This window comes from Anopheles maculipalpis, chromosome 2RL, assembly GCF_943734695.1.
Source record: "Anopheles maculipalpis chromosome 2RL, idAnoMacuDA_375_x, whole genome shotgun sequence".
Taxonomy (NCBI): Eukaryota; Metazoa; Arthropoda; class Insecta; order Diptera; family Culicidae; genus Anopheles; species Anopheles maculipalpis.
In genome coordinates, this window is record NC_064871.1 from 44220029 (window position 1) to 44232350 (window position 12322).

At 42.0% G+C, this 12322-nt stretch overlaps 3 protein-coding genes across 4 annotated transcripts in view; 2 read left to right on the top strand and 1 right to left on the bottom strand.

The window, feature by feature from the left end:
- LOC126556828 (1-phosphatidylinositol 4,5-bisphosphate phosphodiesterase) overlaps positions 1–12322 on the top strand; it is a 54573-nt gene that overhangs the window by 36571 nt on the left and 5680 nt on the right. The gene's annotated exons all lie outside the window — the stretch shown is intronic.
- Positions 317–5918, top strand: LOC126557789 (putative fatty acyl-CoA reductase CG8306). Its single transcript, XM_050213670.1, has 9 exons — positions 317–441; positions 3995–4075; positions 4157–4408; positions 4467–4612; positions 4673–4782; positions 4851–5163; positions 5244–5363; positions 5439–5696; positions 5766–5918. The coding sequence occupies exons 1-9, from the start codon at positions 331–333 to the stop codon at positions 5902–5904; spliced, it is 1530 nt and encodes a 509-aa protein (XP_050069627.1). The 5' UTR covers positions 317–330; the 3' UTR covers positions 5905–5918.
- On the bottom strand, positions 7547–11142 carry LOC126559748 (cullin-2). Its single transcript, XM_050215920.1, has 11 exons — positions 11023–11142; positions 10537–10797; positions 10080–10464; positions 9862–9947; positions 9549–9780; positions 9147–9466; positions 8894–9072; positions 8448–8824; positions 8267–8368; positions 7755–7868; positions 7547–7685 (listed from the first exon to the last, which is right to left on the bottom strand). The coding sequence occupies exons 1-11, from the start codon at positions 11139–11141 to the stop codon at positions 7554–7556; spliced, it is 2307 nt and encodes a 768-aa protein (XP_050071877.1). The 5' UTR covers position 11142; the 3' UTR covers positions 7547–7553.

Genomic DNA, 12322 nt, shown 5'->3' on the forward strand with positions numbered 1-12322 from the left:
CCCGAACCCAGTGTGTGTAACGGAGGCGTACGGCGGACGCCTCTCCGGGATCGATGGTGTGGGAGATTCGTTGTTGGTTTTGGGTAGTTGGCTGCGTGCGCGCGACGTGATCACTTCGGTCTGGTTTGGTCTGGTGGCTTCGACTCGTGTCCGTGGCATCTGTGCGTGGCAATCTTAGATCATCCGTCCGTCCGTGTTTTCATAGGGATTGTTCTTAGCGAGAACGCGATAAATATTTATTCAGTTTCAATTGCGACATTTGCAGGAAAGTCAGAGATTAGTCTTGTTTACATTCTAGAGTGAAGTTGCACAAAAGAAAAACGCAGTACGATGGCTAGTGAGGTGCAAAACTTTTACAAAAACAAGTACATCTTTCTAACCGGTGGCACAGGCTTCCTCGGTGTTGCCATCATCGACAAGATTCTACGTTCTTCACCGGAGGTAAGTTAAAATCAGCACAATTTGAAAATTTTGAAAATTTGAAAACAGATGATTGAGGATCAATAGCAGATATTGCTGATCTTCTCTCGATCGATCGAATCTTCACTGGTCACGTAAGAAGCTCGGTTCCTTGCCGATCGATCTCCGATGTAACAACCGATCGTGCGCAAGCTGTTACGTTTACATATCGTCCCAAAATTCAAGCTGCCCATTGCATATTGCAATCTCCCCTTCTCTCACTCGTTTCGCCCCTTCTTCTCGGTTAGTGTAGAGGAGGGAGGGTTCGCTTTGTGAGATGATCATCAAGTTACCGTAACTAATCTCATCTGGCTTCCTAATTTCCGTTCACTGGTTGGAACCTACGTCATAGAAACCCTTTGCGGGCCGTGGTTGATTACATTAGCCAACCCTGGTCTCTAGCCGAAATGAACGCAATGACGCGGCATGAATCATGTCTACACGGTGTAGAATGAAGGTGTGTGAAGGTGTTTTGCTACTTGCCGACGTAATAGTTCGCCAAGGGGGCTTTGGGGTCTCGAACTTGATTGCAGGCAGGGAATATACACACTCGCTCGTTCGTAACGAATCGCTGTTCTGTTCTGTTTGCTCTGTTTGGATGGAAGAGATCCATCCATCCATTCAGCCAGATGGTTGGGCGCGTATTTGCGTGCTTCTATCGGACTGCTATATTGTGCTTATTTTCTGCGATGGACACTGGTTTAATGGTCGATCTTCCATTACCAGATCTGACCTTGAATTATTGCCGGTTCATGGGCAGCACAGGTTGGTTGATTTTTTCCTATCTTTGCTGCTTGCGTCTCGCATTTTGCGCCGCCATAAACAATCTTCGCACACACGCACTTGCAGCACTTGTTTTGCACTCAGTTTCTTATTCGCATTAGGAAGTACAGATACTTGCAGGGTTTTTGGGATCTGTCGTGTCGCAGGTCCTATCAGACAAAATGCTTTTGAAACATGTAATCTTCGGGGTGACTGACCGATACGCTTAACTATTGGTACAGAAAAGCAAAGTTTGTATAAATTTATTAACACAATCGGATATTTCAAAATTAAATCAACACTATGGACAATTATTTGCTTGATAAACTAGTTAATTAATAGTGAAAAATAGTCGTTTAAAATAGATTTTTTTATCACTCTATGTTTTGGCGATCCATCCAACAGTGCATCGTCTTTTGCCATCATGCCTTTTAAGGATAGATAAAATATTACTGGATAGATAGATACTATGGGTAGATAGATAAATATTACGTCATCAATTGATTTGAAGTAACTATCGACAATGCAGTCTAGTGACTGCAATTGAAGATTAATAAATCCAATCTTGTGTATGGGTTTTGTTCCTGAGCAAGGAATTACGAAATAATGAGGCACTGATTAGAAACATCAAAGCTTTGCCGTATCAAAATTTTCATACATCTAACGGTGAAGAATAATTTTCAAAATATGAACAGAAAAACTTCACATTCCACACAACTGTTTACCCGGGTAGTCTATATCTTTAGCGGCGTGTAACTTTTGAATAAGCAAACCAACATTGATGCAATACGGTGACGAAAAGTAAGTTAGTTTTTCTTCTTGCTATTGATGCAAAAATATCGTTTTAACTCTTTGTTGCGTAAAGCCTATAACGTCAGGCCAATACCTCTAGAGGTTATAGGGCCATAAAAGACGAAGAAAAGTCCAGTTGTCTGTAAAAAGGCAATAGGAAGGAAAAAAGAACAATTCAATTTCTCAGAATTAATGAAAATTTAGTTAGGAAACATCTCGCATAGCACACATATCAAGTCAATAGGATTCTTAGGAGACGAGAAATCATCAATCAAAATCCCTGGAATGCTTGAAACAGGGTCAAATAAACATTCCGTTCCTAATTATTGCGACAATCATTATGAATTCCTTTACGTCAGTAAGCACGTCATCGAAAAAAAAAAACCCAAACTGATCTCAGCAGAATGAAATAACATGTTTTGTTTCATCTTCAAGCGGAATGCCATATCCATTCATTTTTTAAACAAGAGATAGTTGAAATTGATCTCCAATTCGTTAGAGAATAAAAGAACAAACATTTTTAATTATGGCAACAGTTGTGGCTAAGATCTGCCCTTCTATCTGCTGATTTTTCTTAGACTTTTCTTTAAGCTAGACTATAGCTAGATTTATTTGAAGAAACCCAAATTGAATTCATTGAGTTATTCATGTTTGCGTGTGCTCAATAGTAGACTTCTTTATCTTCTAAATTTACAAAATATGATCCAGCTTGATAAAAGTCTAACAAGGCAATATCATAAGTCTCCTGCTTGAATCACTCTCTGTAGAAAATACAGTAGAATATTTACTGCCATTACTGGGCTGAAATATTCTAGCCTTGTCGTTAACGAAACCCCAACGGTTAGCTTATACGCACGAACATGTCTCCTACTTCAACTTGCGGTAGAATCGTCAGTCGATCTTTACACGGCAGGGCCGTGGTTCAAATCCCATCCGGGCCGTTCCCCCGTAGTGAGAACTGACTATCCAACTACGTGTTATCAACAAGTCTAGTAAGCCATTAGATGGCCGGCGTGACCTAGATGGTCGTTAAGGCAAGAAGATGAAAATATGCCGGAGCGTGTTTTGTATTCTGAAAATCTACCATGTTATTTTAATATTTTCTTGTTCTTAATACCAGTGGAAATTAGTATAAAATTATATCTAATTTCAACCAATCCTAGAAAATTAATCGCCATAAACGGTGCATCTTTTATTTACCTATATCATTTGGCTAAATTGGGAAGTAAAAGAAAAAAAAATTTAAAAATTGATGTTGTTTAAATAGGCAATAACAGAAATGACGTGCAATTGCTGTTAATAACGTCACGTAACTCCGATGTATTTGCGTATGTTCTGCAGAGTAAATAAAGTAGTAAAGTAATGTTCCCCGTATCCCAGCCGATGCGTCAATATGAACGCTTCCAAAAAGCGATAAGCCTCTATAAGGGAGCTTAGAACCCGTTTAGAAATCGGAAGTTCCAAATGGACAGTATTAAACCACGATTTAAATTCGACAAGTGAAATATGCTCAAGATAGAAGAACTTATATGTGGACTGCTAAAGCTATGAAGCATATAAAACCCCTGCAAAACCACATAACAATCATTTCACGATTATGCATTGTGCGCGCGTGTTGTATGCTTGTATGTTTTCATCGTTCCGTTTTTAACCATAAACCCTCCACTCATCGGCATCCAGACATTGGCAGGGTGGTTCACTTTTTTCCCACCAATTAAACCAACCATCGAGGAAAGTTACTTTCAAATATTGTACGCCTTGATTCCTGCTTGTTGTAATGGGTCCGTTTTAACGGTTGGAAGATTTGTTGTTTAAACTAAATGTGCCATAAAAAAAAAAAAAAAAACGTATATTGCAATCGATCTATCCCCTCGTGATTGTAAAATTAACCGATGGTTTATGGTTTTGATAAATATAGCCGTCGGGCCATTATGTGACGCTTCATCTCACACTGCATTTACTTCTTTCCATTACTTTGCAGGTTGGTGGCATCTATCTGTTGATGCGCCCGAAAAAGGGTAAAGCGATCCAGGAGAGATTGAAGGATCTTACGAAAAACTCGGTAAGGTTATCAGGTTCTGTCATAGAGGATATTTAGATGGAGATGTGTCTTACCTGGTTCCGTACCTGCGTTTCTGTGTAGGTTTTTGAGCAGTTGCTGGAAACCCACTCGGCCGACATCTTCAACAAGCTCATCCCAGTGTCGGGCGATGTGGGTGAAAACTTTCTCGGACTATCGCAGGAAGATCAGGCCATGATCGTGGAAAATACCAACGTCGTTATCCATTCGGCGGCAACACTGGATTTTCAGGCAACGCTACGACCAACGGTCAATATCAATCTGCTTGGCACCAAGCGCGTGCTGGAGCTTTGTACGAGAATGAGAAATCTGAAGGTTGGCTTGACGGTTGAGCATGGAAGAAGGAAGTGTTTACCGACTGGTTTCTTTCTAGAGCATGGTGCACATATCCAGTGCGTACGTTAACTCGTACCTGACGGAAGCCGAAGAGAAGCTTTATCCCTGCACGGAAACTGCCCAGAAGGTGGTCGATCTGGTGGACACGCTGAACGATTCGGCACTGGATGAACTGTTGCCCAAGTAAGCACTTGAAAGCCAAGGCTCGTTTACAGCTCAAATTATAGCCCATCTTCACTTTAGGCTGCTGAAGGACCACCCGAATGCTTACACGTTCACCAAGCAGTTGGCCGAGCACGAGGTTAACAAACATGCCGCACAGTTCCCGTGTGCGATTATTCGTCCGAGCATGAGTAAGTGACGATCGTATCCTACTAGTTGTAGTCTGGTACTAACCCAAAAGGGCCATATTTTGCAACAGTTACCGGTGCCTGGAAGGAACCAACACCGGGCTGGACTATCTCGAAGAACGGACCACAAGGTTTCCTGATGGGAGCTTCCAAGGGTGTGATCCGTCGTCTACCAGTCGGTGTGGATCTCGTGTACGACTACATCCCAGTCGATGCGGTAGTAAACCAAACGCTCGTGTTGGGCTGGTACATGGGCACTAATAGCTTCCGTGAGGTTAAAGTGTTCCACTGCACTACCAGCACGTCGAATCCCTTCAAGTGGCGCTCGGTCGTTGATCAGATGAACGATTACTTGCACAAGTATCCACTGAAATCGGCCATCTGGTAGGTGCCATTGATGATCAAAAATGGACCCACTTTGTATCATCCAACCGAGTGTAATGTGTCGTCTCCTGCCCTTCTAGGTACCCACGGTTGAAGTTCGTCTCGAGCCTATGGGTGTACAAGCTGGCCTCCATCTTTGTGCACATTCTCCCGGCGCTGGTGCTGGACTTTATCCTACGGATTTCTGGTGGTCGTCCAATGTATGTATATCTCGTTGCAGCTAGCTCAGCTATTTTTCATCTGTCTAATGGTACACAATCAATCAAACTTCTCAGGTTGATGCGCCTCCACACGAATGTTTGGGAATCGCTAAACCGGTTGGAAAAGTTCATCTTCACCGAGTGGAAGTACCACAATCCGGCCACCCAACAGCTTGCCCAATCATTGACGGAAAAGGACAAAACGCTATTCAACTTTAACGTGTCGCAACTCCAGTGGCCGGAATATTTCGTGCACCTTACACAGGGCGTTCGGCGGTACCTCAACAACGAGCATCCAAAGTCTCTCGATGCAGCTCGCAGGAAGGATAAAATGTAAGAAACGCAATCTTGCCTCATAAAAGATATATTTTTACACCTCGCCTTTGCATCCCCGTTTTGTAGACTCTTCATCGTGGACATCGTGTTCCAGGTGCTTATCTTCTCTCTGGTCGGATGGTTGTTTACCTCGGTGCTTGGAGCATCCAGCAGCTCCTTCTGGTTGTATGGAGTCGGGTGTTATCTGCTCTTCAATCTGCTTTAGATTGAAGGTGTATATCATGATGATAAAACGCCGTGTGTACTGCATGCATTTCGATGAACGCATTTCGTTCTTCACGATCGAATTCGATCGATTTCTTTTTTTTTTTTTTTTTGGTTTATCATCGATTTATTCATTATCTTGCCTCATTTCGTCGTAGACACACACACACACACACGTATACCTCGTTTTATGGCCTACCGTTAGGATGGGATGCCAATATTACCAATGGTTTTTGAGATAGTTTAGCGAGATCTTCCCCCTAAAATAGATGACAAATACAGGAGAAATTTAAACTCCAAACTAAAGAACCCCCATATTCATACCGGAAAAGTATTCCTGCATTCTTTAGGTAAGGAGGATTAGAAAACTGCATTTAACGAGGTATCGGTGTGTGTGTGTGCCGTACTGTTAGTTGAGTGGTTTAGAGTCCGACTATTTTTCCCCCGAAAACTCTATCCCTAAAGCTGTTTTCAGCACTAGGGATTAGTGTTACGGTTTCCAAAAGGGACACATATGTTTTTTTCTCTTTCTTTCTTTCCATCCAAACGATACATGTAATAATTGTAATATTATTTAGGAAGGCGTATTGTTTTTTTTTTTTTTGTTTTGTGGTTTAGGACGGTTGGAATGTTGACTGGAAAAAATAATTACTAATAAAGAAAATATACAAACCACACAAGCGGATTAAATGTATTAACGCTGAACAATGCCTACGTTACGTTAAGTTTTCATTTGTGGAAAACATATGAACACGTACAAAAGATTATATTTACAAAAAAGGTACTAAAGGAAAGAAAGTTTGCACAAAAAATTCAACCGCCAAAACCTCACGCGCGACCTTGTGTTTTGCCATAAGAGAGTATTGAAATAATAAAACGATTTTTCAAACAAGATACATTTGGCCACCATTGCAAAACGGATAGCTTTCTGGAAGTGATGTTTAAAGAGATTTGCATATCATACTGCCGACTGTCGTCGGCTGGACGCAATCAAACTAGAGCCAAAAGTTTTTTGGAGAGCCAATTCGTTATGTTATTTTCACATCACATGTTCGACACAAAACGGATTTGCTTTAATTTTCTCTTTTCACTGTGCTTTTGTGTATATTACTTGTTCCACAGTTTCGTGCATCACTCTGCCTGCACAATAAATTACCGTATTTACGCGTGTATAAAGCCACTTTTTTACCAAGTAGTTAGTCAAGCAAAAACTCTCTTATGAGGCCTTTAAACCACTAACGAAACGATGCTTTTGACAGATTTTATATGGATCTGCAAGAAACCGTCGTTTCGCCAGTGTTTTAAAGGCTCGTTAGAGAGATTTCATCTACATGGCGTCCACTATTTTTATGTAGAAAACTGACAGTGGAAGTAGAGATTTCGTTCTATCCATGGCTAGCTTTTGGACAGAATCAACATCTCAAGCAATCCAAAGTATATCCAGGTGGTACCATCCCAATAATTTAGTCAGTGTTACACAGGTGTGGTAATATACACGCGAAAATACGATACTTGATAAACAATTGCAGCTCCACAGATGACTGTTGTACGTGGTGGCATGGGAGCAAGCACGAGGATCCCTTTTACAAGTTAAATTTTTCTTTAACAATTTCAGTTTTTAATGCAAAATCTGCAAAACCACGCACCACCTTATGCCACGTAACTATACTCATCGCCGGAATTGGGCGTTCGTTCGATGTACTGCTTGTCGATAAGTGACTCGATGCACTTTTTAATCATGGACACGTTCGGTGCAAAGCTAACCTTTGACTGGGATAGGATCTGGAACAGAAAACACACGGAAGCGATTGTTATTTAACCATGGAAATGCTTGTTGGTATCGCTACTAACCTCCTGTATAAGGGTATTGTGTCGCAGCACTTTTCGAGACTTCATGATGCGAACGATCGCCGCCTGCAAATACATCTTTCGATCTTCGTCTACGGCATTCATCGTGTGCTCCACCTGTGGACAAAGAATAAAATACAATTAGTCAGGCACGGAAATGAAACTTATATTTAAATACTGTAACATTTAATGGGACTCTTAAAACAATATTGGGCACCTTTAAGTTCTCAACAAGGACATCCTTTAAATGTCGCATTTTTTGAACAATTTTTTTTCCGACGCACAATTGTGAGATGGAACCAAAAATATATCGGAAAAGGTAGAAAACATTGAAACGGATTCAAAAATGGACCAAAAAGAGAAGAAAAAACTAAGCGTGCTACATTGGCAGAGTACTTAAAAGCTCTTTTACTGCTCTTTAAGTGTTGAAAAAGCCTTTCACGTTGATCATCTAAACTTATTGTTAAATTTACTTTTTTAACGCTTTTTGTCCACTCTTGTTTTGGTTCACTTACCTCTTGCGGTGTTTCCTTCTGCAGGTTAGTGGTAATTTTAAATTTAGTACGCTTGTTGTTATAATTCACGTTGATGCTAACCTCCGTATCGTCATTCATTTTCTAAAAAACAATGAAATCAACAGCGTTAATAATCAACCAAACGTCATACACGTCATATAAATTACAGCTCGAATATTACCTCTTCGCTAAGTAGCAAAATTTTGGCCTCCACCAAGCTTTGCAGGTGCCGTTGGAATATTTCCTGCTGCAGCTGCAGCGATGTTTGCAGCTCCTTGCACGTGTACTTGTCCGTGGTTTCGAACATCAGCAGTATAGCCATCTGGTACGTCTGCATCGTGACGATGTAGTTGCGCTTTTCGAACGACAGCTTCATCTCGCCGTGGCACAGATGATGCAGCCAGGTCAGCTTGCGGCCGCTAAAGTTGATATGGTAAAACTCTTCAAATAGGCGGATGGATTTTTCAAACTCCTGCGGTATGGCAAACGATGCGACGACTTGCGTTGGTCCCAGCGGCCACGCACCAGCCTGCAGCACTTTGACGGAAAAGTTGATACCTGGAACGGTCGGAAACGTATGACAGTTAATGATCATTATTGTCGACCAAGGAAAACCCCAACTCTTACCAGTCTCGTGATTGTTGTCATTCAAATATTTGCTAAACTTTGCATTCAAATCTATCGATACCGAAATGTCGGTGAACATGCGGTGCAGCTTGTTGGTAAACTCGTAACCGCAAGCTTGCTTCAGCTTGTTGATCATCAACTCTTCAGCATCCATGCTTTGCGACTGCTCGTGTATTAGCCTGCAAGAGGGAAGGAAGTAAAATCAAACGTTGTCCAAGGTACTCTCCAAAGCTCCAAATTCCAATACGATTACCGTTTGGCCAACATGCGGCTGTAAAACTTCTGATACACATCCTTATCCTCGATGTACTTGAAGATGATGATGCTGCGGGTCAGCTTCTGGTCGATTTCGCCCTCGGTTGTTTTCGATTTCTTCAGCAAGCTATCACAGTATTTGGCAACCAGCTCAGCACTGCGGCATACCTGATTGTTGCTGTGCTTCTCGTTGATGATCCGAGCGCACGCCTTATCGAGTGCGCCCAAAAACAGCGGGTCCGATTTGAACGTCGTGTGTATCAGTTCTTCGTACTTCCGGTGGACGTCCAGCATGTTTTCCACGAACTGTATGTGCACCTGTTTAGAGGTGGCCAGTATGAAAGGATTATTATTATTATCAAGAAGAAGAAGAACCATTCCACCATCTTCGCTTACGTACCGAATCACCTTTCATGCACGAAATTGTCTTCTTGCCTTGCTCCTTGATGTGCTCCAGGAACACCTCGATCAACCGCTTCAAACCGTCCGTTACCGGTTTGAGCAGAATGTAGAGATTTCTCAAATCAGTGCTTTTCTCATCCGCCACCATCTCCTTGCACTCGGAGTACAGGAAATTTATATGTTTGGTCACCATCTCTTCCTCGCACACCTTGCGCAGCTTGGGAAGCGAACTAGAAAAGGAAAAACACGTACTCTGCTTCATTTTGCTTCTGCTAAAACGCTTCCCTACGATCGTTTCCCGACACACTTACCTTTCATGTAGATAAATTTTAGCCAACTTTTCCTCCTCTTCAAACTTTTTGATTATCCGCTCCATGTACTGACTAACGCTACAAACCTGAAACGACCCACGAAAAAACGAATACATAACGTTAGTAAACAATACGACTTCGTTGCGGCTAAATTTAGTCTCTAAGTCACGAAATTTTTCACAAAGGCTGTAATTAACAATTGTGCCATTGTACCATACCTGCAGCAAATCACTAGCAACGATGCGGAAGTTTTGGCCACTCTCTTCCAACATGCGTGCCTCAAACAGTTCCTGGTATAGCTTGAGCGATCCCTTACGACGATCAGCCTGCACAGCGACAAAGCTCTGTATCACACCTCGGATAAACTTGGTATTTTTGTTGTTATACTGTCCACCGGAATTGTTTGCCCGTTCCGCATTGATTCCGCTCAGTATCTGATCGACCAGCTCATTACCGAGACGCTGTATCATATACTGGTTCCAGATCTCGAGCGTCAGCTCACCAATTTCCATCTTTTCCTGACTATCGCCATGATTGTTACATCCATACACAGCTTCCGCTTCGTTTAACTTCTGTTTCTTAATGTGCTGTTGGTTAAGGTAACTAAAAAGAGGATGAAAAAGGTGTTAGAGTTAAGTCCATCTGCGACCAAGCGGCGGGTTGCAAGATATTTACTTATAAAGTTTATTTAAGTAATCCGAACCACGGCTATATTCGATCCATGCATCGTAATACCGCTCCAGCAGCAGATACGATCCCGAACCAGACGATGACGGTCCGGCAGTGGATTCATCGTTGGCAGTGTTCGGACTATCCGCCACAAGGACACGCTTTTCCAGCAGCGTTTGGACATGGTTTTCGAGGAACGTTTTCGTCTCGAGGTACAACCGATCCGCCAACGGTTCCGGGTGTGCAACGCATATTTCGTACACATCACTGGGGAAAAATGGAACAAACATGACAAAAAAAAACTCACACAGGATAAATCGTTTCACTCAGAACCCCACAGCACAACAAGAGCAACAAACGGCACACAAAGAAAGAAGGTGAGAACGTTTGTCGCAGCAAGTTGCCGGTAGGACACGATGGGTCAAGTGCGGCCGTGGCCTAGTTTCAGGAGGGACAGCAACAATTGCCTCGCGGCTGTTGCAATTTGCTTACACGAATCGATTGTTCCACACTTTGTTCTTGATGCCCTGGAGTGTGATCACCTGCTGTACCGTTTCCCGCAGATCTGTCCAGACCTCTTCGAACACTATTCTTCGCGGTTTGAGCGACATCTCTCTCGCTGCGGTGTTGAGCCTGCCGAAAGAAGAAGGAAAAGAGTTTGCGTATCTGTGTGTATTCTATTTAAAGAAAAAAAAACCCCGCGCGCCCTCTCGCTATGGTAGAACCTTTTTTTTCCCCATGAGTAAGCGAAATTTTTGGTCGCAAACATAAACATCACTTTTCACCCCCACAAAAACCAGCACAGCATAGTGGAAATTGCGAAGTATTGCACAGTCCCTTTCACCGTGTCTGAACCTTGCCCAAATGTAGCCACCATAGCGAGTTTCGCACGTTGGTACGTTGGTGTTGTGGGGATGGCAAGTTTGGGAAGTTTTTCGTATCACTTACTGCTTAGGATTTGATGAATTTTCGGAAAATTTGCACCGTCGTTGTATCGTCGAATTCTCATAACACAAGAGCTGCCAGTGATGCCAAGGTTGTCTTTTCGGTTGACTTTTCGGTTGTGACAGTTCGGTTGACAGCTGTTCATGGATGGCAGGGTTGGCGAACGGTTCGTGTCGCGCACTGTAATTCAAAGGAAATTGTTTGAAATCTTTCAACACGTGGTAGAAATTATAAATTTAAAAACGAATATTGAATCATAAGGAAATATTTCTAATCTACTATTTTCATTATTGTTAGAAAAAGGGAATCAAAGGAGTCATTTAATTCAATAACCGCGAATTTATTGTTCTGTATATCACGTGTTGATTGTTGTTAAATGAATCAACAAAACAACGAAAGAACAAAAAAATTATTGATATTGATGAATATTGGCTAGCTGATCTTTTACACGATAAGACCAGATATTAAGTCCCATAAAGATGACTACTTAAGACCCATACGTATTACTACGCATAGACCAATAACAAACTTAGCCAAAAACGGGAGGGTCAGACCTCTCGAGGTTATAGTAGTAAAAGAAGAAGTCAATAAAGAGAAATGGCAAAATCTTACTGATTCACATTAAAAGTCTACTTCCAAACAATATCTGCCATTGAAACCAGATTCTATATTCCTCGCTTCATACATCACGCACGTTACGAAAGCAACAAGTTTTATCACTGACGATCCGTGTAGTGCCTGAATCCTGAACATATGCTGAAAACAACAACAAAGAGATGGTATGAGGTAAGCACTAGCTAAACTAACAATGTACATATCCGTGCGTAGCAATCCAAATTCCGGAAAT